Source organism: Pelobates fuscus, chromosome 12 (assembly GCF_036172605.1).
Source record: "Pelobates fuscus isolate aPelFus1 chromosome 12, aPelFus1.pri, whole genome shotgun sequence".
Taxonomy (NCBI): Eukaryota; Metazoa; Chordata; class Amphibia; order Anura; family Pelobatidae; genus Pelobates; species Pelobates fuscus.
The window spans coordinates 85,159,428-85,182,854 of record NC_086328.1 but is presented as its reverse complement, the minus strand read 5'-3'; the positions used below and the strand labels follow the sequence as shown (position 1 = coordinate 85,182,854).

Sequence of the window (23,427 nt, the reverse complement as noted above, 5' to 3'; positions counted from 1 at the left end):
GATTGAATTCTCTCCTGCAAAATACTGAACTATATTGCTCTATAGAATGATGAAGTGATGTGTCTGGGGAAATATGGTGAACTTTGCAACGTTCGCCTCATCACTTCTAATTTTTTCTACTCATACTGTATTTTAAAAGAGGTATTTACATGTTTTGTTTACCCATAATCTACCACTCCAGGATTCATTGGCACAGTGTAAATACCAAGAATTTTTTTCTGCCATGCTTGACATATGATATTATGAGTATCCCTAGCGACTGTTGCCATAAATTAGAATTATGTGTGCTTTACAATTATATTCCCTCCAGCCAAGAGAATGTTTTATTTAATGTTCCCAGGCTGTGATTGCCAGGTCTATCGTGTTTTCCTGATCACATATGGCTTCTGCATGTTGTTGGACAGCAAATGAAAAGTGCTGCAAGAAGGCTATCAGTTACTGATCAAAGTGCCCTTTTTCATTCCTTCGTGTTTAAAATATTTATTTCCTGGAGCATCTAAACTTTATATATTCCATGGTATCAGTTCTATGTATTACACGTTACTTTATAGGAATCATATTTAACCAAAAGTCCATGGTGGATCTGGCACCTCACTCTGTGTGCTGATGTGCAGCACATGTTATGTTCCATTTGGTATGAAGTATATATGTCGTATGCTGTAAGAGAAAAATTAGTGAATTCGTAACTACACCCCCGGGAGCATCATTGTGGCATCAATAGCCAGCCAGGAACAAGAGTTCCAGGTGGGAAATGGGAATTTCATGCAAAAGCATGTTGGCGCCAGGCAGCCAATGGCACCCCCCTTCGTGCTGCCCATATCTTCACCTCACCACCTCCATCCTTCATCCTTCAACACTGTTTTTTAGCTGTTAAACCGTCACACTAAGAATTATCACAACCAGGTGAAGGTATATAGAGCGCCCAGAGTCTACACTCAGCTCTGAGAGATGCTTAGAATTGCAGTGGTTTTCAAATATCAGTACACCTCTAAGTAATATTCCCAGAGCTGTCAGTCAGGCAGCCCGAAGAGCCGGGTTCTGACTGGTGGGTACCAATTTTGTCCAAGTTGTGCATGTGCGCAAACTCTTTTTCCTTCTTCCTTCTGATCGGTGCCAATAGCAGACCACTTTAGGCCAAAATGAGACTTGATTCGCGTTTTTTTCCTGGTTAGAGAGGGGCTTGCCTGTAGCTGCTAAACGGTATATCTAACAGAAACGTTAAAGTTAAAAGGTTTCTCCAATCCTTTTTCTTGGTTATTAGGATAATGCCCTATTGGCAATATTTTATATGTCTTCCCCCCCAAAAAATAAAAAAATAACATTTACTTACCTTAATAGAATGCTGGACGAAACTCTCCTGCATCCCACAGTCTGACGTGACGGGAGCAGCGCCAATGTCCAATCAAAGGCTTCTCCTTGAGAGGAAGACCCCCGTTTCTCCCTTGAGAGACAAAGGCTTCTCCTTGGCTGGCTCTGGCTCCAAGGGAGATGCTGTTACGTATGTTGACCGCATGCAGTGCGTCCTGACAGACGTAAAATATGCACAGAATTAACATTAGGTAGCCGGACCAGAGTTCTGGGTTGCTTAAATCACAAAGTGCTGGGGGAGCAATTTGATCCCAGCACACAATTAAAAATATTTATGGATATGCAGTGGTTCAACCTAAAAGTAGTAATAGTAAAAGTAGTAGTAGTAAAAGTAGTCATGGTGGTTGGAGTAACTTCTTTGTTTGTTTAACATTTTTATTTTTTTTAAGAAAATGTTCTTTTTGTATTTTTCACCCTATAGTTTCCCGCAAATTAATGATGTACGTTTAGTCAACATCCTTGACCAACTCATTTATTTAGTTCCCATAGCTGAAAAATCCTACATGCCATAGGGTCATATTGCTCTTGGACACGTAGCATTAATAAGTGTCCACGAGATTGTGGACGATACGGCGAACCTTCTAATGTGAGCGATAGCATATGAACATGTAGAGAAAGCCCTCTGGATTTTGCCTTTATTGCAGACTGATCCAAATACAATAGAACACTAAATGAAAGTCTGTAGCAGCTGGCTGGAACCTAATGAAAAATAGTGAATTACATGATTATTAGCCAGACTCTAGAAGGAGAGGGTTGAGTAACCACCGATGGGCGGGGGGATGGCATGCTCTGGCAGTGTGCGCTGCTCTGTAGGGCATAAGGTTAATTCAATTACAGGATTAACTACTGCTGATCAGTACTCAAGCTAACGGGATTAAACCAGTGCATTACCCTCTCTTAGTGTGCAGAACCACAAACACAATCTGCTAACACACAGTCCAATCACAATTACACGTTTGTGACACTACTCGGATGGCCCGATCCACCATGTTTTCCTGTATGACAATCACTGCTGAAGGTGTTACATAAAAATTGGTTAACCTGCAGTAACTAGGAGGGAAATTAATCTTGGGAATTCTAAAGGAGCCCTGCTCTGATTAAAGAACATATTTTCCCCTATGTGACATATGACTACGACAAGCTGCATGTCTGCACTGTTCATGTACCGCCCAACAGCGCAGTAAATTCATTTCTGTTCAGGAAGAAAAGTTGACCGTGCAACCCTGGTAACTACAGTCTCTTACAGAAGCAGAGTAGCATGTCGTCACTTGATCCCTGGCACCCAAAATAATCTGTTGCTTTACATCAGATAAAAACTCAGATAAACAATGGAGTATAAGGAATGAACTTATACGTGGGGTAGACAGAGCCGTCATAAAATTCGCTGCTTACTCCACTGTGCTCTTTTCAGCGGAGTTTATGATATTTCTGTACCCAAAGGATAATTTTTCGTTTTATTTCTCATTTTAAGCTGTCAGAGATTTTTGATGCGTAGTGATTTATTATTTTATATTTGTGTTCTATTTGCAGAAGGGGCAATTGGGAGTATGTGTCGTGATAACAGCAGTGTTGCACTGTGCGTGTTTGTTCTACAGCCATTGTTGAAAATAAAGCATATTTCAAGAAAGTTCAGTTAGATCATCATGTTAAAATTAAAACTTAAGGCACCCAAGTCTGATGCAAATTGTAGGTTAGGTTGTGTATTTATTTATTTGTCTTTTCATTTATATTATGAATAATTAGTTTTACCTCTTTTTTACCCCTCACTCCAAACTGTAATGGATTTGCTTTGTGAATACAGCTGTATATGTGATGCCATGACTTTGGCCTTTTGCGATTGTAATGCAGCTTGATGGGTTTCTATATTGTAAAGCTAAAAAAAAACAAAAAAAACTGGCTGGTTAGAGCAGTGACCATACAACCGGGAAACACGGGTTTGAATCCTGATCAGACCGGCTCAAAACTAAGTATTCCCAATACTATATATATCTGCTTTCCTCAAATCCTCATAGATTGTAAGCTTGTTTGCATATCACCAAACGCAACTGTTCTTATTTAGGAGGGGCAGTCCCTATTTGGGCCCAAATCCCTCTGTTCCCATTTTCTGTCCTAATGTCCCTCAGTATTGTTTGTGTGTGTATAAATACAATACATTTACAATAAAGGTGCTTAGAAATCAGTCTGTGTAAATAAGAAACATTGTTCTTATTCTCAATTATATTTTAGTTGTATAAATTGTTATCATTAAGTCACCTAAAATTTCTCAGAAAAGCCCAACCCTGGACAACCCCCACTCACACCACTACATTTAAATTGTCCCTCTTTGTCCATTTGAAATGTTAGGAGGTATGAGTTTGAGTGGGACCTTCCAAACCTTTTATCTCTGTTAATGTTTTGTATGTTTTTTTACTTGTCAGATATCCCCTTTCTATAATTGTAAAGCGCTGTGGAATATGCTTATGATTACTGCAGAATCCATGCAATCTTAATTGTATATGGAATAAGATTAGCAATTAGTGATGTCCCGAACAGTTCGCCAGGAACCGTTCGCTGGCGAACATAGCGTGTTCGGTCCGCCCCCTATTAGTCATGGAGGTGGGAGGGTCTGGGAGGGAGGGTCTGCTGCTGATTGGCTGGAATGTGTCTGCTGACTGTGAGGTACAGGGTCAAAGTTTACTCAATGATGACGAATAGGGGGTGGGCCAAACATTGCGCGTGTTCGCAACTGCGAACACGCTATGTTCGCCGGCAAACGGTTCCCGGCGAACTGTTCGGGATATCACTATTAGCAATGAATGGTATGGTCATCCGGTTTAATCCCCTCGTGATTTTGTGAAAATTTATTACGGAAGCATTACTGCACAGCCCGGAAATTGTTTTATTATTTTAAATGTATGTATTCATTTATTTTATGCATATAATTTTTTAATGATATTAATACAAATGTAATTTTTTTTTTATATAATGCATTAAATAGTAATCGGTCAACTTCAGCCTCAAATGTCCTTTAAACGGAACAGACTTATAAAAAAAATACAAAATAAAAGCATAATTTAGGGCTGTATATGCTTATCAATGCTTTTCACTGAAACTGCAAAATCGCAAACCTAGAACTGCTATCACGTTTCATATATAATCCTAAACACTGCTGAGTTAATCTGTAAATGACTTGCCTAATTATCACAGCCAGCATATTTAAAGGGATAACAGACAGGCTTTTACTCCTCAAGAGACTTTTAAAGGAGAATTATCGTTCTCTGAAAGTTAAATCATTGCATACAAAGTTAAACTTGTATTATGTTCATCTTCTTTCTTTCACAAAAATTAGTAATTGGCATCACATACCAGTTCAGTACAGGCAAAATCAGTGCGCACAATGCATTTAAGTAGCAGAAAAAGAAACTCTGGGCCTATGTATAAAGTGTGTTTTGATCCATTTCAGGCTGATTATCTGGTGCTTTTTATTATTTACACCAATTTATTCCCTTATTCGCACCAATATAATCTCTGCTGCACATTTACAATCACTTTATTTTCGTTTTGGTTCTTTTTTTTTAGGTTTACAAATATGTCATTCCCAAGGTATAAAAAAAAAAAAAAAAAAAAAGGCACACGAGTGTGTCTTTTTATTTATTTATCTATTTTTATACCAAAGTGGCAGATTTTGGAGTCATTTGACATATTGTATGGGCATCTTTAACCCCAGTGATATTATTAAACTCTCAAACCTTGCATATTGGAGTCCATTAGTCACACCCCTAGGTAATAGAGGGGCCTGCAGCTGGAGCTATTTTTTATTTTCATTTATTTTACACTCTATCTGTATTTGTTTCTACGTAACTGTTTGGTGTTTAACAGGTTCTCAGATCCTTGTAAAAAAAAAACGCTTACTGTCTCTTAGTTTCCCTTTCTCTCCTGACAGTAAGTAATTCACACATTTGTGCTTCTTGTCAAACAGGAGTCACAACATGGAGTGAGGTGTCACTCCACATGCTCTCGCCCCCGTGTTACCTCTTTTCCTTAACCTCTCCTTCCCTGAGCTGACTTCATGATTTCACTGTATGACCAAAGGCTAGCAGTACAGATCTGTCCACATGAAGGACAATTCTGTTAACTCTTGAAACACTGAAAATTGTATTGCAAAAGTCAGGCTAAAAATAGTCAGCTGCGATTACAGGTGATTTTTTTCAAATCAACTACTTTGACCTAAATTTAGTGATATTGTTTTTTTTTTTTTTTTTTTTTAACCAACCTTCATTGTTTAGTGGATGTACCCCAGAGGGTTAACCAATTTGGTGCCACAGGTTTTTAAGCTGGTGATACGAGTTTGACAGGAATTCTAATATGATAAATGCATGTTAGGGCTTGCAAGGACTGGGGGCGTAAATTAGATAGGGGACATAGTTTTCAATGTGTATGTGGGTGGAGGGTGCGTTCAATGTACAGAAACAGCTAGGATATTAAAAACACATTTTGTTTTAACCCCTTTAACCAGTCTTTAACCCCTTAAGGACACATGACGGAAATATTCTGTCATGATTCCCTTTTATTCCAGAAGTTGTGTCCTTAAGGGATTAAATTATTCTAAACATTGGTATTTTGTAAATGCTCACAGAATAACCTCGGCTTCCATGGCCATATAAAGGCTGACGTGCTATTTAGACTTTTTGTCGAGTTTTCAAATGACAAATATTGAACTCCTAGGGGTGCACTGTTATTTTGACAGCTTCTAACATTGGTATTTTGTTTTCCCTATGTTGTAGGCTAGATTTGGCAAGGGCTCTTCAGAGAGAGAATACGATGATTTCTCACTCCAGTAGCTGCAAATATTTTCAAATACCATTTCTTTTAACCGTTATTGTTTTGTTTTGTTTTTAAACCAACTGCTTATTCTTTAAGTCCCTTCGACAATCAAGGCCATTCATAAAGCTCTGGACTCCCAGAGGCTGTATTTTCAGTTGTAGCTTCACTCTATGGTAGTGTGTCCAAAAAGTAGACCCCACTACAACCCTTGTGTTATTTTGACAGATTTATTCTCTAAAGTGTGAATTCAAAGTGAATTTTAAATTTAAAGGGAATTTATAGTGCCAGGAAAACGAACTCGTTTTGCTGGTGCTATAGATTTCCCCTCTGTCAAAGCCCTCTCCTGTGGCACTGAATGGGGTTAATAATCCCTTCAGTCACTTACCTGGATCCAGCGCCGATGACCCCTTGCGCTCGCTCAGCTCCGCCCACGCTCCTCCCCCCGCCAATGGGGGAGACCTAATGTGCATGCACGGCAATGGCCGCACTCGCATTAGGATCTCCTCATAGTGATACCGGAGAAACTGACGGAAGCCAAGCACAGAGAGATGGACACAGGTTTCTTCAGGAAGGAAGAGATTCTTTATTGGATCACCGATCGGGACTCAGAGGGACTAGCGTCACCAAAATACAGCAAAGTCTGAGTACTGAATACATAGAGTACATTCCTTATATAGCACTGTAGCTCCTCCCACAATTAACTACACCCACACATACCCTTAACCTATTTAATAAATAGAGTCTAAACTCATCCATCCGGTCTAACCACGTGGCTCATCTGATACAAAGGAGAGGGACGCGTAATTCCAGTTCTTACATTCCTGCACCTGGTCAGTACAGTGATAACAGTATCTTAGCTACGTGTAATTAACTAACTGATACTACAAACACATATACATACGCCTTGTGGCAATCTTAGCCTGCTAAACTTGTATTTTACTGGAATTACATCACATTCCCCCCTTTGATGCCTCTGATATTTCACAATTACTTGAGGCATCACTTAACCTTGGTTTGCATATACCTCAGGTTACCATGAACCAGACCAGACTTATCTTATGATGTGAATCTTTTAACACTCATCTTCCTGCATTGGTTCTCCTTGATCTAGAGCCTTATACTTATATATCGCCATTATCTGTGCAGCAGCCTTCCTCTCTGCTATACTTCCTATCAGGCTTTGCACAGACCTAACTACTAAGGGTATAAGACACGGTAGGAGTAGACACAACAGTAAAATCAGTAGGACTCCACCTACCACTGCCTTAAGCCCTCCAAACCACTCATACCAGCTACCAAACCAACTACTTGGATTGTACCCTTTCCATACCTGAGTAGGCACATGCACTAGTTTAACCATATGGCTAGTAAGCTCAGCTATTGCTTGCCCTTCGTCATCTATTTGAAGACAGCAATTGCTCAGGTTAAACTTCCCACATACACCTCCCTCTACTGCCAAAAGGTAATCCAAGGCTAATCTATTTTGGTACACTGCTGTCCTCATCCTGGTATTATGCTTCGCTAGAAGATTGAGTGCTTGTGAGGTCTCATTAGTAATAATCTCAACCACCGCCTGTAATCTTATAATACGGTTGAGCATATAAATTGGGGTTCTATAACCAAAGGTACCATCTTCTGCCCACGTGGCTGGCCCATAATAATCTATGATACGCTGGGGAGGCCATTCATTATCTTCCCAGGTGCCTATCTCTAAGGGTCCCCTTTTCTTCCTATGATTCACATCATACACTTTAACACCTAAAGTCTCACCTGTTTCAATCGGTAACAAGAAGAAGGATGGTTTGAGCATACCCAACACACATGCCCCTTCCCAGTCCTGTGGCAACTCCGAATAGGCTTTCTTACCACAGATCCAGTACAAATTTGCTGGGGCTCTCCAGGTAGATGTGATGGATAAATCAAACCACACATCCTTTAAACTGGCATATCTAGCAAACGGGTTAGATGGTTCTGAGACATTTGAAGCCGACCACCAAGTTGTATTTTTAGTATCATCATCATAAGCTTTTTGCCCTAGACAAGTTAATTCTCCTACAGAAGTATTATACATTATTCCTTTCCTTGCTATGCAAACATAACCTATGATGGAGGTCTTTAATCTCCACTCAGATTTACCTCTAACACTCAAATGATAATCGGCTTGTGTAGATATTAGTTGGTCAACTGCCTCAGAACCGGACATTACCTCCTTTGCTTCCCAAGGCCATTGGTCTCCCATGTTAGTACCTCCACACACATAGCAGTTGGTAACATTAAGACTACCGGCAATACTTTCAGCTAGGTCAATGAACAGGTTTTTAGCGTTATGGGGGATCTTATTATCTATACTCATCTCTTCATAAAAGGAATGGTATACTTGATGAGTCTGGGAGGATACCGTATCAGTCTCTATTCCTATAAACAATAATGTCCCAGGATCTAAACCCGTCCCGTATATCTGAAACCCAAATAAATTTCCATACTTATCTAGGAACTTGTCGGGGTTATTAATAAGTATATGGACTGGGTTGCATTCCATAGACTTACAATAAGGGCTAGTCGGCAACTTAGTCACTATCATGTCTTTATCTACTGTCTGTCCCCAAGTCGCCCACCCCACACAAGACCAATATGGACAAAAGTTATAGTCTTTATTTGGGCATCTAGGACTCACATATTTATTTTTACTACTGGGACAAATATATTTATCATTAGACCCATACGTCCTCTCCCATCTAAGATCCCCACATACATTCCACGGTTTTCTACCACTTGATATCGCCTTACATGCATCAAATAGCAGAACACCCGAAGAATGTACGGATTCTAACACCGTCTTATTAATTAGGGTCCCCTGAGGATCTCCATTCCTGAGAGTCAACCAAATTGTACGAGGTTGATACTCTGGACTGAAGCACTTAGGTTCTCCTACTCCTAAATGGCACACACTATAGTCTATATTTAGGTATCTACATCTTGATACCTCTCCTTTACATTCGTATTGTGAATGCCAAATTAGGGTTTGGGAAATATGGTTACCTGTTCTCATAGTCTTAATGCATACCTCACAGCTAGGAGTGTCGGTACCTCTACCTTCCTGAATATAAAAACACATATAAATAAACACAATCAAAAGCACATCTTTCGCCGTCATCCTCAGTCTTCGTCCGTGCGATGGAACCTCAGCTTCCAGGATGTGAGGGCTGCAGGGAATGGAGTTCTGCTCGTCTTCACAGGTGTCCCTTCGAGACTTTCCTGGCTTATACACTATGTGTTGGTAAGCGGACAGGCTTTATTATGGCCTTCTCACTCACACCTGTAACAATAAAATTTGTAATCCACAATAATTCCTCGTTACTCCGACTGAGTAGTGCGTTTCAACCGGATCTTGCAGGGATTCTCTGGATCTGCTGTAATTTGCCAAGAATCGACTGCTGCTGGTTTAACCCTGGAGTGATGTATCCACGGAGTTACTTCGGCTACTTTTATCGCTGTAGGGGTAGACAAAAGAACAACATAAGGACCTCTCCACTTGGGCCCTAACGGTACATTATTCCACTCTTTAATCCACACTTGGTCTCCTGGATGATAACTATGAACAGGGGGATAAATATTCACAGGTAATCTATCTTGTACCCATTTCTGTACCTCCTCCATAGTCTTACCCAACTCTACAACCTGCTGCCGGGTAATTCCTTCTCCCAACTGACTCAAGTCCCCCCTTAAGTTACCAAGTACGGGAGGTGGTCGCCCATACATGATTTCAAAAGGAGAGAGGCCCATCCTTCTGGTAGGGGTACTGCGGATTCGCAATAAAGCTATGGGTAAGAGAACGTTCCACTTAAGTTGGGTTTCCTGACACATTTTAGCCAACTGGTTCTTTATAGTTCTATTCATTCTCTCTACCTTACCAGAACTCTGGGGTCTATATGCAGTATGAAGCCTCCACTTTATACCAAGCATATGAGTCAGTTGTTGTAGGCACTGATGAACAAAAGCTGGACCATTGTCCGATCCTATAGAACAGGGTAGTCCATATCGGGGTATTATTTCTCGTAGCAGGAATCTTACAACTTCTCCTGCTTTCTCTGTACGAGTAGGACATGCTTCTACCCAGCCTGAATAGGTGCACACAATTACCAACAGGTAACGATGTCCACCCGATTTAGGCATTACTGTAAAGTCTATTTGTAGATCGGACATGGGGAGTCCCCCCATAAACTGGACTCCTGGTGGCTTTACTGGTCCTTGTCTTGCATTATTCTTAGCACACGTTACACATCTGCGTACAATGGCCTGAGTCAAGTTGGACAATCTTGGTATGTAGAAATGTTTCCTGAGAGATTCTTCAGTACTGTCTCTCCCAGAATGTGTCCCGTTGTGATAATTTTGGACAATTTCTACCGCTAGTGATGCTGGTATGACTATTCTTCCATCTTCTAGCTGATACCACTTGTTCTCCAAATACTTTCCCGGTTCAGTCTTTAACCACTCCTCTTCTTGAGCTGTATAAACTGGAGTCCATTGGGACAGTGGAGTTGGTATAAGAGCAGCTATATGCCCCACATACTCCTGTCTTCCTGATTCAGCAGCACGCTTAGCTGCACTATCTGCCATCCGATTTCCCTTGGTTACATCACCATCTCCTCTCAGATGCGCTCGACAATGTATGATACCGACTTCTTTCGGCTCCCACACTGCTTCCAATAGTTGTAGGATTTCAGCTGCGTACTTGATTTCTTTGCCTTCTGAATTCAGTAGTCCTCTTTCTTTATACAAAGCTCCGTGGGCATGAGTGGTTAAAAACGCATACTTAGAGTCCGTATAGATATTTACTCTTAAACCTTCAGCCAATTGTAACGCTCGTGTTAGTGCTATTAATTCTGCCTTTTGTGCTGATGTTCCTTTCGCCAGTGGCAGAGCTTCTATCACCTTGTCTATTGTTGTCACTGCATATCCTGCATAGCGGATCCCTTCTTTCACATAACTACTGCCGTCGGTGTAATATTGAACATCGGGGTTCTGGATGGGAAAATCACGAAGATCTGGTCTACTTGAAAATACTTCATCCATTACTTCCAAACAATCATGTTGACTTTCAGTAGGTTGCGGCAAAAGGGTAGCTGGATTTAAGGTGTTTACAGTCTCTAAATGCACTCTTGGGTTTTCACACAACATTGCTTGATACTTGGTCATACGGCTGTTACTAAACCAATGATTTCCTTTGTAATCCAACAACGTCTGTACTGCATGTGGGACTCGTACATAAAGTTCTTGACCCAGAGTGAGTTTATCGGCTTCAGCTACTAGCAGGGCGGCTGCAGCTACGGCTCTTAGACAAGGTGGAAGTCCGCTGGCCACTGCATCCAGTTGCTTAGACATGTAGGCAACAGGTCTTTGCCATGATCCCAAGTACTGTGTCAATACTCCCACAGCCATTCTTCTTTGCTCGTGTACATATAAGTAGAATGGTCGTGTGTGATCAGGTAGACCTAATGCTGGGGCACTCATCAAAGCCTTCTTCACATCTTCAAATGCCGTTTGCTGTTCTTGGGTCCATAAGAAGGGGTCGTGCTCTGTACCTTTGATGGCTGCGTACAGAGGTTTTGCCAGTATCGCATAGCTGGGAATCCATATCCTACAGAAGCCTGCTGCCCCCAAGAATTCTCGCACTTGTCTTCTATTCTTGGGTATTGGTATTTGGCAGACAGCTTCTTTTCTCTCTGGCCCCATAATCCTTTGACCTTCAGAGATATGGAATCCCAGATACTTGACAGTTGGCAAACACAACTGAGCCTTCTTCCTGGACACCTTGTATCCTGCCTTCCAGAGAATATGTAGTAGATCGTGCGTTGCTTGCTGACATTTTTCTTTTGTAACTGCTGCTATCAACAAGTCATCTACATATTGTAACAATACACATTCTCCTGGGATAGACTCGAAATCCAGTAGATCTTGACTTAGAGCTGAACCAAATAGGGTAGGTGAATTTTTAAACCCTTGGGGCAGTCTTGTCCAAGTCATTTGGCGTTTTGAGCCCGTTACAGCGTTCTCCCATTGGAAAGCGAAAATACATTGGCTTTCTGCGGCAATTCGGAGGCAAAAGAAGGCATCTTTGAGATCTAAGACTGTGAAGTAAGTAGCCCCGCCCGGAATTAAAGCAAGCAGGTTATATGGATTGGGTACAACTGGATGTATGCTAACAACCGCATCATTGACTGCTCTTAAGTCCTGTACAGGTCGATACTCATCTGTACCGGGCTTTTGAACAGGCAGCAATGGGGTGTTCCAGGGGGAAGTACAGAATTTTAGGATACCATACCGTATGAACTTATCCAGATAGGATTGGATGTTCTTCTTAGCCTTCTGCGGAATGTGATATTGTCTTAGGCTCACTGGATAAACCCCATGTTTCAGTTCAATTTTTATTGGTGGAATATTGCGGGCCAGTCCTGGTGGGTTGTTCTCTGCTCAAACTCCTGGTATGTTAAACAATGTCTCATCACTCCTAGGGTTTTGGCTAGTCAACACTGTATAAAGTCGCCACTCTTCTTCCTTTGGTACGGATAAAGTCATAATACCTGAAGGTCCATTAAACTTTAAGGATGTTGTTCCATTTGGTAGGAACGTAATCTGCGCTTGTAATTTTGATAGCATATCACGTCCCAGCAATTGTACTGGACATTCAGGCATATAAAGGAATTGGTGTTTTACTACGTGGCCTCCCAATGTACAGAGTCGACTTTTAAGAACCGGTTTTTCAGCACTTCTTCCAGTTGCTCCTATCACAGTAATAGTCCTTCCAGATGGAGGAGCAACTAGATTAGTCACCACTGAATGTTCAGCACCAGTGTCGATCATGAACGCACTCCTTTTCCCCCCTATTGATACATCGACCATAGGCTCCGCTCGACCAAGGGGGATGGAGCCCGGTCGGTATCAATAGTCCTCCATGACAGTGTCAGCCAATCCTACAAAGTCCCTACCTTCTCTATCGCGGGACCTTTGCGCTGCTGGAATATACCTGTCTTCCCTAACACTTCCTCTGTTCCCATTACTCCCTCTATAACCATTACTCCCTCCGGGGCCTCCTCTACCTCTCGCTCTACCTCTAAAGTTTCCGTAGCCTGCCCTGGGTTGGTCTCTCTCGTACTGCTCTCTTTGCGGACATTCGTTCCTCCAATGCCCTTCTTCCTTGCAATACGCGCATTGATCCCTACTCAAAGGCTCCCTACTCCATCTATTATTGCCTCTATCTGGGCCCCGTTTATCTACGCCTGCGATCGCTACCGCTAGCATATCAGCCTTTTTACGCATCTTGCGCTCTTCCTCTTTCTTACTTTCTGTATCCCTGTTCATATAGACCTTATTTGCTACCTCCATTAGTTGGGTGATGGACATACCTGCAAACCCTTCTAACTTTTGTAGCTTGCGCTTAATATCTCCGTATGCTTGGCTGACAAAGGCGGAGTTAACCATTCGGGAATTGTCTGCGTCTTCCGGATTAAAGGGGGTATACAAGCGGTATGCCTCCAATAATCGGTCATAAAAGACACTGGGCGCTTCATCGCTTTTCTGGATCACCTCAACTGTCTTCGACATGTTAATGGCTTTCTTTCCTCCGGCTTTCATGCCAGCAATTATAGCGTCTCTATAGGCTCTGAGTTGAACCATATCAGCACCATTTACGTTCCAATCGGGATCGGTGTTGGGATAGTGTGTCGCGGCCCATGCTGCTGGATTGGCTTGGTTCAAAGCACGGGCTCTATCCTCTAATGCTTTAATGGCTGCTTGATTTATTCTTGTCCTTTCCTCATTGTTAAATAAAGTCATTAGTAACTGCTGGCAATCAGCCCATGTCGGATTATGCGTCTGTACTATTGAGGTGAACAGATCAGTCATAGCTTGTGGTTTCTCAGTATACGAGGAATTATGGGTCTTCCAGTTTAAAAGATCGGTTGTGGTAAATGGGACATATACGAAGACTGGGTCAGCGTGTGCCATTTGACCTGCGGCATCGATATAAGCTGACCCGGGATTCAGACGAAGAGGCATCTGATAGTGCTTTAATTGTTGGGCACCAGTCAACTGTCGGGTTTGGATGGGGCTACGTAGAGAGGCGTCAGTCATGGGTTCCGGTCGGGGAGAGATAGGGTATGGGGATGTGGGAGGTCGGTTTGGGGAAAAGGTCGTAAATAAAACACTTCGAGCCGAGCTAGATGAAGCTTGACCGGAAGTCTGAAGTGGCGCCAAATCAGGATATTCGTTTCTAATGGGGGTGGATTCTGGTTCCGGAAGGGGAGATTTAGTACGAGGGGGGGTGGATCCTGTACTGGAGGAGGAAGCGGAAGTGGATGAGGGTAATGAGGGGAGGGGTGCAGGACTTCCTGCGTTTGCGTCACTTCTTCTTAACGGAAAGTAAGGGGGCGGCAAAGGGATCTCGGACTCAGGGGGCGTGTCCAAAATGGGCCTAACACCAGTCCTAGTGGACGAGCAAGTCCTAGCTACCATGAGGCGACACTGCTCCTCGTGGCATGTCTGGAGCCATTTTGGCGAGTCATTTACGGCCTGTCTCCAACAGTCAATATAAGGAAACTGGCCGTAAAGTTCAGGCCTACCCGATACAGCCACGTGTAAGCGCTGTACCAGAGTTGGATCCAAACTGCCACGTGGCGGCCATGCCGCAACCAAAGTAGGCCACTCCCTAGTACACAAAGTGACCAAACGTACAGGAGACATCTTTACCCCAAAATCACAAACTTTGAATCCCTTTTTAAAATTCTTAACCATACATCCTAAGGGATCCGGAATCGTTGACTGCGACGCACCCATACTTAACAATGGAACGTCGTCGACAACGAATACTATACACGCGTACTATTCAACAGTCACACCCGTTTCCTCTGGCAACAGCACCACGTGGTACGGTTACCAAGTGAAACGTACACAATAACAATAAACACTCAGGGAATTCCCGTACACACACAGCTGTTACACCAGTCACTATATAATCAATATTATGCCCTTTGGCGTAACTATACAGTCACCCACGCTATAATTCTCTATATACGAATTACCCGTCTATAACACACCCCAGTAACATCGTCTTTTACAAATAGCGGTTACAGTACGGTTAGCATAGGTCAAAGCACAAGTTAAGGTCACAATACAATTATTAGTGGTTATGGTGTTAAACATGCAATGGACGACAATGATTAGTACTTATTATATAATGTCAGTAAATATACAGGGTTATGGTACCGTGCACTATAATACAGCAACACACTATTAACACTCTCGCTAGACGGCTGAGCTCGCGCTATCTAACAAGATATACACTTTACTAAAACAATCGTTAACACATTTACAATTCCCAACTAAACTATTGGCCAGTACCTTGAATGGACTACCTAAAACTATATACACCCGTTTTGGTTAGCCACACTGCCCAATCACCACATATATAGCGAGCTAGAGAACCGAATTTACACAGGCGCCTCTTAGTCGCACTATCAAAAGTCTAGTGGGTTCCAAATTTACACGCCTTCCCACTTAGCCCAGATAGGATGAGAACTAGCGAACCGAATTTACACAGGCGCCGCTTAGTCTCCCGGTCCCTCCGACCTAGCGAACGTAATATACACCCTAGAACGCTAGTCTAGACAAGACACCGGTGTCCGGCTAGGGCTATTTACACCAGGACCCCGCCTGACTAACCAAATCAAACGGTCTGACTAAAGAGCGTTCGATCGAGCGGTGCGCCTTCGCTCCTTCCCTCCGACAGAGGGGGCAGATACACAGATTCAAAACCCCTTTGGGCCTACCGCACAATCGGTATACCCCTAGTGGGTCCTGCCGTCTAAAACAGCAGTTGTCTTACCTCCTCGTTCCTGAACCTGAGTTCACACTCATCGACGGGGACACCCCAGCACTTCTCACGTAGAGGCCGATGATCTCCTGGACAACAGACCAGTGGCGCCGAGACGAAGGGAGGTCCACGCAGAAGTTCAGGGGTGCAGCCGTAGAGAACGTGGGCAAAGATAGACCGTCTCACGCCTCTGCCTCTCAGCTACCGTTGAACGATGAGCTTCCCGGCCAATGCACCAAATGATACCGGAGAAACTGACGGAAGCCAAGCACAGAGAGATGGACACAGGTTTCTTCAGGAAGGAAGAGATTCTTTATTGGATCACCGATCGGGACTCAGAGGGACTAGCGTCACCAAAATACAGCAAAGTCTGAGTACTGAATACATAGAGTACATTCCTTATATAGCACTGTAGCTCCTCCCACAATTAACTACACCCACACATACCCTTAACCTATTTAATAAATAGAGTCTAAACTCATCCATCCGGTCTAACCACGTGGCTCATCTGATACAAAGGAGAGGGACGCGTAATTCCAGTTCTTACATTCCTGCACCTGGTCAGTACAGTGATAACAGTATCTTAGCTACGTGTAATTAACTAACTGATACTACAAACACATATACATACGCCTTGTGGCAATCTTAGCCTGCTAAACTTGTATTTTACTGGAATTACATCACAATAGGAAAGTATTATTCAATGCTTTCCTATGTGGAAAATCTAGCGCTGGAAGACCTCATGCAGAGTGTGAGGACGTCTAGTGTCAGATAACAGACCAAACGCTTGTTTCAATTCCGGAAGTCCCTCTTGTGGCTGTCTGTTAGCCAATAGAGGAGGAGTTAACCCTCAGAGTTAATTATTGCAGTTTATTAAAACTGCAATAATTACCACTGTAGGGTTAAGGGTGATGGGAGTTTGCACGCAGACCATTTTAATGAGCTGAAGTGGTCTGGGTGCCTAAAGTGTCCCTTTAAGGTCAAAATAGCTGAAGAGGAAAAACGCTCAAACTTAGCTATGCTTTCAGTTTGGCTACTCTGGCCTTAAATGAAAATTCACTTTGATTTCTCACTTTGGTACATAACCTTGTGAGCCTGAGAATGCTCTCTGACTTTGTTTTTCTCAAGGTTCTGTACGGATTCTCTATTCATGCTCTGGCTGTCTGAGGCTGCCTCTGTGAATCCAGGCTGCAGGATTCCCATTAATGTGCAGGCACCTGGATCTTATCTCCTGATCAAACAGGCATATAACCCAGCCTGTTTCTGTTCTTCATTACCAGATCCATCTGGTTCCGTTTTACTTCCTGATCGGAGTGACTTGTCTTGTTCTGATGTTTGTAGGCCATTTTCTGTCAGGGTTATTCACTAAGAATTCATGGTCTAAATAACCAAGCCTAAAATATTCTCCAAGTCTGCTATGCTTCCAGTTCATTTTTAATTCCCAACAACTCTCATTTAAGTAAATAGCACAGTGGGTGTTGTTGTTTGTGTTTACAAGGTCTGGAGAATTCTGGACACCTGATCACCTGCTACTGGTTTGCTGATTAAGCTTCTTTACACCCAAGGCCGGATGTCTGTGGGTGGGAGTAGAAGCTGTGCTGAATACCTGGTTGACAGATTTACGGCTGTATCTGCCATCCTTTCTCTTAGGATTTCTCTTAATGCTGGGTTAGCTGAGGTCTACTAGCCTCAGAATTACAAGTGTTCCAAGAGTACAATAGGATTTGTTAACCCCCCTTCTCCTATAGAGCCCAGCGTCTCTCAACTAACACTATAGAAATTGTTCGCCTACTTTCTTTTTTTCTATCAGTTTCTTTGAAAATAAATTTCAGAACATAGAGTAGACAAGGAGCTGTATTGATTGTTACTAAGCACAGTCAAGTTAAAATTCACAACCTTTCACCACATTCCATGTAATCTATAGTCATATACTATTCCATTATTAATATAGATAAGACGTAGCACACAGTCAGCCCGGGGATGAGTCCTGTCTTTTTGCGGGGTCTACAAATGTTGATATGATAAGAAACCGATGACCACACATTGAGTATTTAGAAAAGGTGTGTTCTGGTAAACTGTAACAGAACTTGTGACAAAATGACAGGAACTTTCATGAGATTATAGAACACGTTTATCAGGTGTCAACTCTTCAAGAAGGTAGAGAGGGAGGTCCTAGAGTGTCATGTTTGATATATCCGATCGCTGCATGTGGGTTGGTTACCCACGGTATCTTCTTAAAGGAACACGCCAATGGAAAAATATTTGGTTTTAAACAGTTTAATTGATATACGACCAGTGAAAACATGCATGCTTGTCTCATTGCGGAGGTACTTAAGGGATTAATGGAAATCCAGTTAGGTTGAAACCTGTTTTTCAGACAATGAGGAAGTGAAATTTCCTCGTTATCATGTTGACAGCCTGGAGCTTTGAGAGCTCAGGAGACCCTAACTTATTATCAAATCGCTTAAAACCTGGTTGACAAAGAGACTGCACCCAAAGCCTTCTTACAACATAATCACAACAATAATCTGTTTGGTTATGGTATCTAATGTATCTCTTTAATCTTATCATTATCACATCACATTATTTCATCTCATTATTATTTCATAATTAGCTGAAAGACACTAAATGTTAGATTAATTTTATTAAAAAAAAAAGAGGAAGCTTTTAAAATAAATGCGGGTGTCTCCTGATGTTTGACATATCAGGTTATGTATATAGAAACGTAAACATCTACTCTAAATATTACTTACTTGTCAACATTAAAACCGCCATAGGTAGGCTACTTAATAAAGGCACCCAGAGCACTTCATTGCTAGAAAGAGAACCGGGTGCAGTAGCCCTTTAGTTTTGTAGAAACTGTAATGTTGCCATTGCAGGGTTAAACACGCTTCTAGTGGCTGTTATCCTGACAGCAACTAGAGGCACTACCCTGTTAGAACCAAATCAAACTCGGTTCTCCGTCAAATGCTGCTCCATTTGTTTGGCACAGAGATTTGCCGTGCATACGCACTAGCCTCCCAATGCTTCAATATCGGGAAGCATTAGATTGGTTGAGATCATCTATCTTAAAGGGTAATACAAATCTTTATTTCTAACACTATAGAGCCCTCTGGTGTCTCCCCCCCCCCCCCACCCACACTGCATGTAAAGGGTTAAAAATCCTTTAGTCACTTACCCGATTCCAGCATAGATGTCCCTCAGCACAGGGTCATCCCTCCTCCTCCTCTGACATCATACGGCAGGGATGGGGGAGCTCATAAGCAGCGACCGCCGTTTCTCAAAAACTCCAATGATTTACAATGCAGAACTAAGGGTGGCAGGGACAGTGCATCCAGATCACTTCAACGAGGTGAAGTGATCAGGATGCCTATAGTGTCCCTTTAATGATCTCAGCTAGGGAGGTGGAACGACCATGGCAAGACCAGTGTGGCAAGGAAAGGTAAATAAGTGAAACTCAACTTTGAAACCTTTACAGGTTGTGGGTGGGGACTCATAAATAGGTAGGGGGGACACTATAGTGTGAGGAATACTTGTTTGTCTTCCTAGCAATATAGTGTTCCTTTAACAAACTAACATATCAGGTGACTAGTTATTCCTTACTCATGTTATTTTATATCGATCTAGGCCCTGAAATGACTTCATCCCTGTAAGATTCAATACCTTGCCCATAACCGTTCCACATTCCGTATTGTACAAATGATTACTCTAAATTCTTTTCAAGTAACTATACACAAAGCTATTCCTTGCAATTTCCCATTCCACACAAACATATGTATACGTTTGGCTGTTAGAATGCTGCATCCACGAATACTCCATTTTACATACACAGTGACAACTCCGTCAGTTTAAATGTGAAATTGCTTTTGTACAATTGCTTCAAGTTACAACAAACCAGATACTTGTTTTTGTGGTAACATTATGTGTAAAGCGTTTTATAAACCGGAATTTAAATGACACAAATGAGGTTTGCAGGAAAAAGAAGATCCTTTGTTAATTTTGCTAATCTATACCAGAACGTTGGAGCTGAATATATCAAACAGAATATGGACAGGAAATGCTACACATATTTGAACGATGATTAAGCTCCAGTTGTGTTTTTGGGGTGTAATTTCATTTAAGGATTACATTTTTTTTTTTTTTAAATGTATAGAAGTTATAAATGGGAATCATCAGTGAGAACAGGCAAGTGTATATATATCATTAACCCAAACCATAATTACAAGCTCAGTCAGACTTTTTGTTGTCGAGGATGAAAAGACAGAGGTTGGTTGGCAGAAACAAGGAAGCCAAACTCGGCAGTGATATGCCATAACCAACCATGAGTGAGCTTGGAAGAGGGCATATATAATACATTTGACTGTACTGTTATATCACAGACGGAACTAGTAGATTCATGTTTGAATCTCTACTGGAACCATATATCAGCTCATTTAAATTGTGTTCTGAGATAATTTGTTATGGTACATTGTAAAGACAGACAATATTGTCTTAATGTCCTCACGAGGATCTGTACAAACATAATAGTTGATGAATATTATTACCAAATGGGGGAAGCAAGGATTATTGACTATCTTGAACTTACACCTAGTTAGGGAGACCGCTTTATTCACTGATAATGTAGTAAAAAGTGTAGTACAGTATTCTCTACTGATTGATAATGGGGTTAGTGGTCATCTGAAGTCTATGGCCGGGACACAGTAGGGTATATTCTAAGTGTTTGTAGTTGTCATGTGTTTATTGTGATTATGAAAGAAATTCATGCAAAGATGCGTATGTCTAGTCTTACAGTAGGAGGGCTGCAGGAGAGGAGGAAACCACTGGTACCTTAAAGGGACACCTTCTGCTGGCTGCTAGATTACCATCCATGGTTTAATCTGGTTTGTGTCCACAACCCAGACATGTAGCAGTAACGCTGCTACCTCTGCACAATGCAAGGGCCGTCACTGCCCCACTGGCAGAGAGAATCTGAGAACCTTGACTCTCCCTGGTCAGAGTCAGTGTGTGTGTGTGTGTGTGTGTGTGTGTGTCACAGTCATTACCATTTTTATTTTGTTTACTGTAACCCTAGGACTCTGTGATTCTGACAACTCTCCTATCCTATTTCTCCCCAGGAACCTAGCAGCAAGTCCTTGGTGACGCTACGTGTCGATCCCATGGGATATTACCTCTACTGGACCTGTCCAAACATGGTGAGACCATAGTGGGATTTACAGCTACAAGGATAAGATTGGGCATCAACTGGATATATATAAAATATGTTTTAATGAGAATTGTCCCTTCCCAGGCTTTGTAATGACATGTTGAATTATCCTTTATATTTAACAAATATGTTTATGTGAGGCAATATGTATTCACTGGATAGCACATAAAATACACTGGTACACAAATAGGCCTCAATGTAATATTTTTGGATAAACTTTTGCAATATTTTTTTCAAAATATAAAAAATATATATATGTAAAAAGTATATGAATTCATCAAGCTGACCAGGAGTAACCATAGCAACACAGTGCATGCGTTGTGTTTGTTATTGGTGGAGTGTAGAGGGACCTCCATGAGATCTCTCTCACTTCCTGTCTCTCAACTCCTCAGTGTCTGCCTAGGAATTGAGAGACAGCTTGCATAAAAAACTATTTTTAAATAGGTTTTTTTTTACATTTGCTAGAATAACTGCCGGGGGTGTGGGGGGGGGGGGGGAGGGGGGAGACCAGAGGGCTCTATAGTGTTAGGAATAAAGATTTGTATTACTAACACTATAGAATCCCTTTAAGATAGATGATGTCAAACAATCCAATGCTTCCCGATATTGAAGCATTGGGAGGCTAGTGCATATGTGCGACAAATCACTGTGCCAAACAAATGGAGCATCATTTGACTGAGAACCGAGTTTGATTTGGTTCTCACAGGGTAACTTCTTTTATTGTTTATTTTTGTGTTTCCATTTTCCATGTTATTTTCCTGTATTATTTTGATGTATTGTTCTATACTTTAATAAAATATTTGAAAACAGAATAACTGCTAGCACAATGTATAGATGGAATTTGACATTCTTTTAAAATCGCTAAATTCACAACGGGCATGGCAGGTCCCCTTTAACGTTTACTGCACAATTTGTATTGAGCATGGATTAAACTTTAGAGGATAGTTTTTCAATTTGAGACCTGAATTATAGGAACTGACTGTGGATAAGTTACTTTGTCATCACGAGTAATTGAGGATTACCGGTAGTTGGCTTAAGCAATTTGTGTTTTGTTTTCTGAGTACCATTACAATAGTATTTAAAGGAATATTTTAAGGACAAAAATTACCTTATCTTAATCACTGCTCCTTCACTCTTAAGTACCCAGCACTCTTTTCATGTCATACTCTCTTATTTACTAGCTCACATGCCTTTGTTAACGATCTCTCACTGCGACCATTTCTGAGAAATGGCACTGTTTACATCTTTGAGCTTCCACACCATCTAGTGGCTGCAGCTCACACAGCCGCTAGGGGCTTCAAACTGAAATAGATTCACTATAGTGACTATATAACATCTGCGTCAGCAGGCTAAATTGTGAGCTGTGGGCATCCATTGCCTCTCTGTGAGTGCCATTGGATTCTATATGTCTCACTGACCTTGGCTCCTGGCATATGAAGGCTCAGGAGCTGAAAAGGACCTCAAGGAACAAGATGGTGGCACCCATGAGGGATAGGCTCAGTTAAGTAAAAAATACTTTTTCCTGCCCCCCTCCTCCCCCCTCCCATACCATACTATGGTGCAAAAGTACAATACAGTGGACTGTGTAGAAACCACCTTTTGCTATCCATGAAAAAACAAGCCTTTTGTCAACTTAGCAGTCCCTATGTTGTCATCTGATGTCTTAGATTGTCTTGGAATTTCAATGAAATTCCAAAGCAGTCAGTATAAATAATTTATAAAGATTGGACAAAGACCAAAAGTCAGATAATTGGAGAAAATTGGTTTACAAACCATCTGTACTTTGGTAAAAAGGATTTCATTTCATTATCTATTTTTTAATGTATTGGTTTTTTTTTTATGTCTTCTGTTAGTCTTCCCATTAGTCCCCAGTGCCTCATTTTCTCTTTATTGGAGTGTGTGATATAACTCGTTCTTTTAGTTCCGTCTTTCATTAATTTCCATTTCTCTCCATTTTTGTCCTTTCTTCCCTCTCTTCCTGTGTCTGTTTTAAGACTCTCCATTATCTCTGATGCACAACTGCTCTAGCACACTGTATCTTTCCCTTTACCCTCTCCCCCTTCACTCAGTGATTATCAGTCTCTCTCATTTTTGAATTCTCCCTTGTGTACGTTGTTCAACGCGAAGGCCTTTTCTGTTTTAGTTTCTCTCTTTGTCTTGTAACTATTCCAAGAAGATGAATTAT

The 23,427-nt window shown here is 41.7% G+C and overlaps 1 protein-coding gene across 1 annotated transcript in view; it reads left to right on the top strand.

The window, feature by feature from the left end:
• PLCB3 (phospholipase C beta 3) overlaps window positions 1-23,427 on the top strand; it is a 137,226-nt gene that overhangs the window by 51,306 nt on the left and 62,493 nt on the right. Inside the window, exon 2 of the mRNA XM_063437490.1 lies at window positions 21,154-21,231. Within this exon, the coding sequence (XP_063293560.1) occupies window positions 21,154-21,231 (78 nt within the window). The remainder of the gene's footprint in view (window positions 1-21,153; window positions 21,232-23,427) is intronic.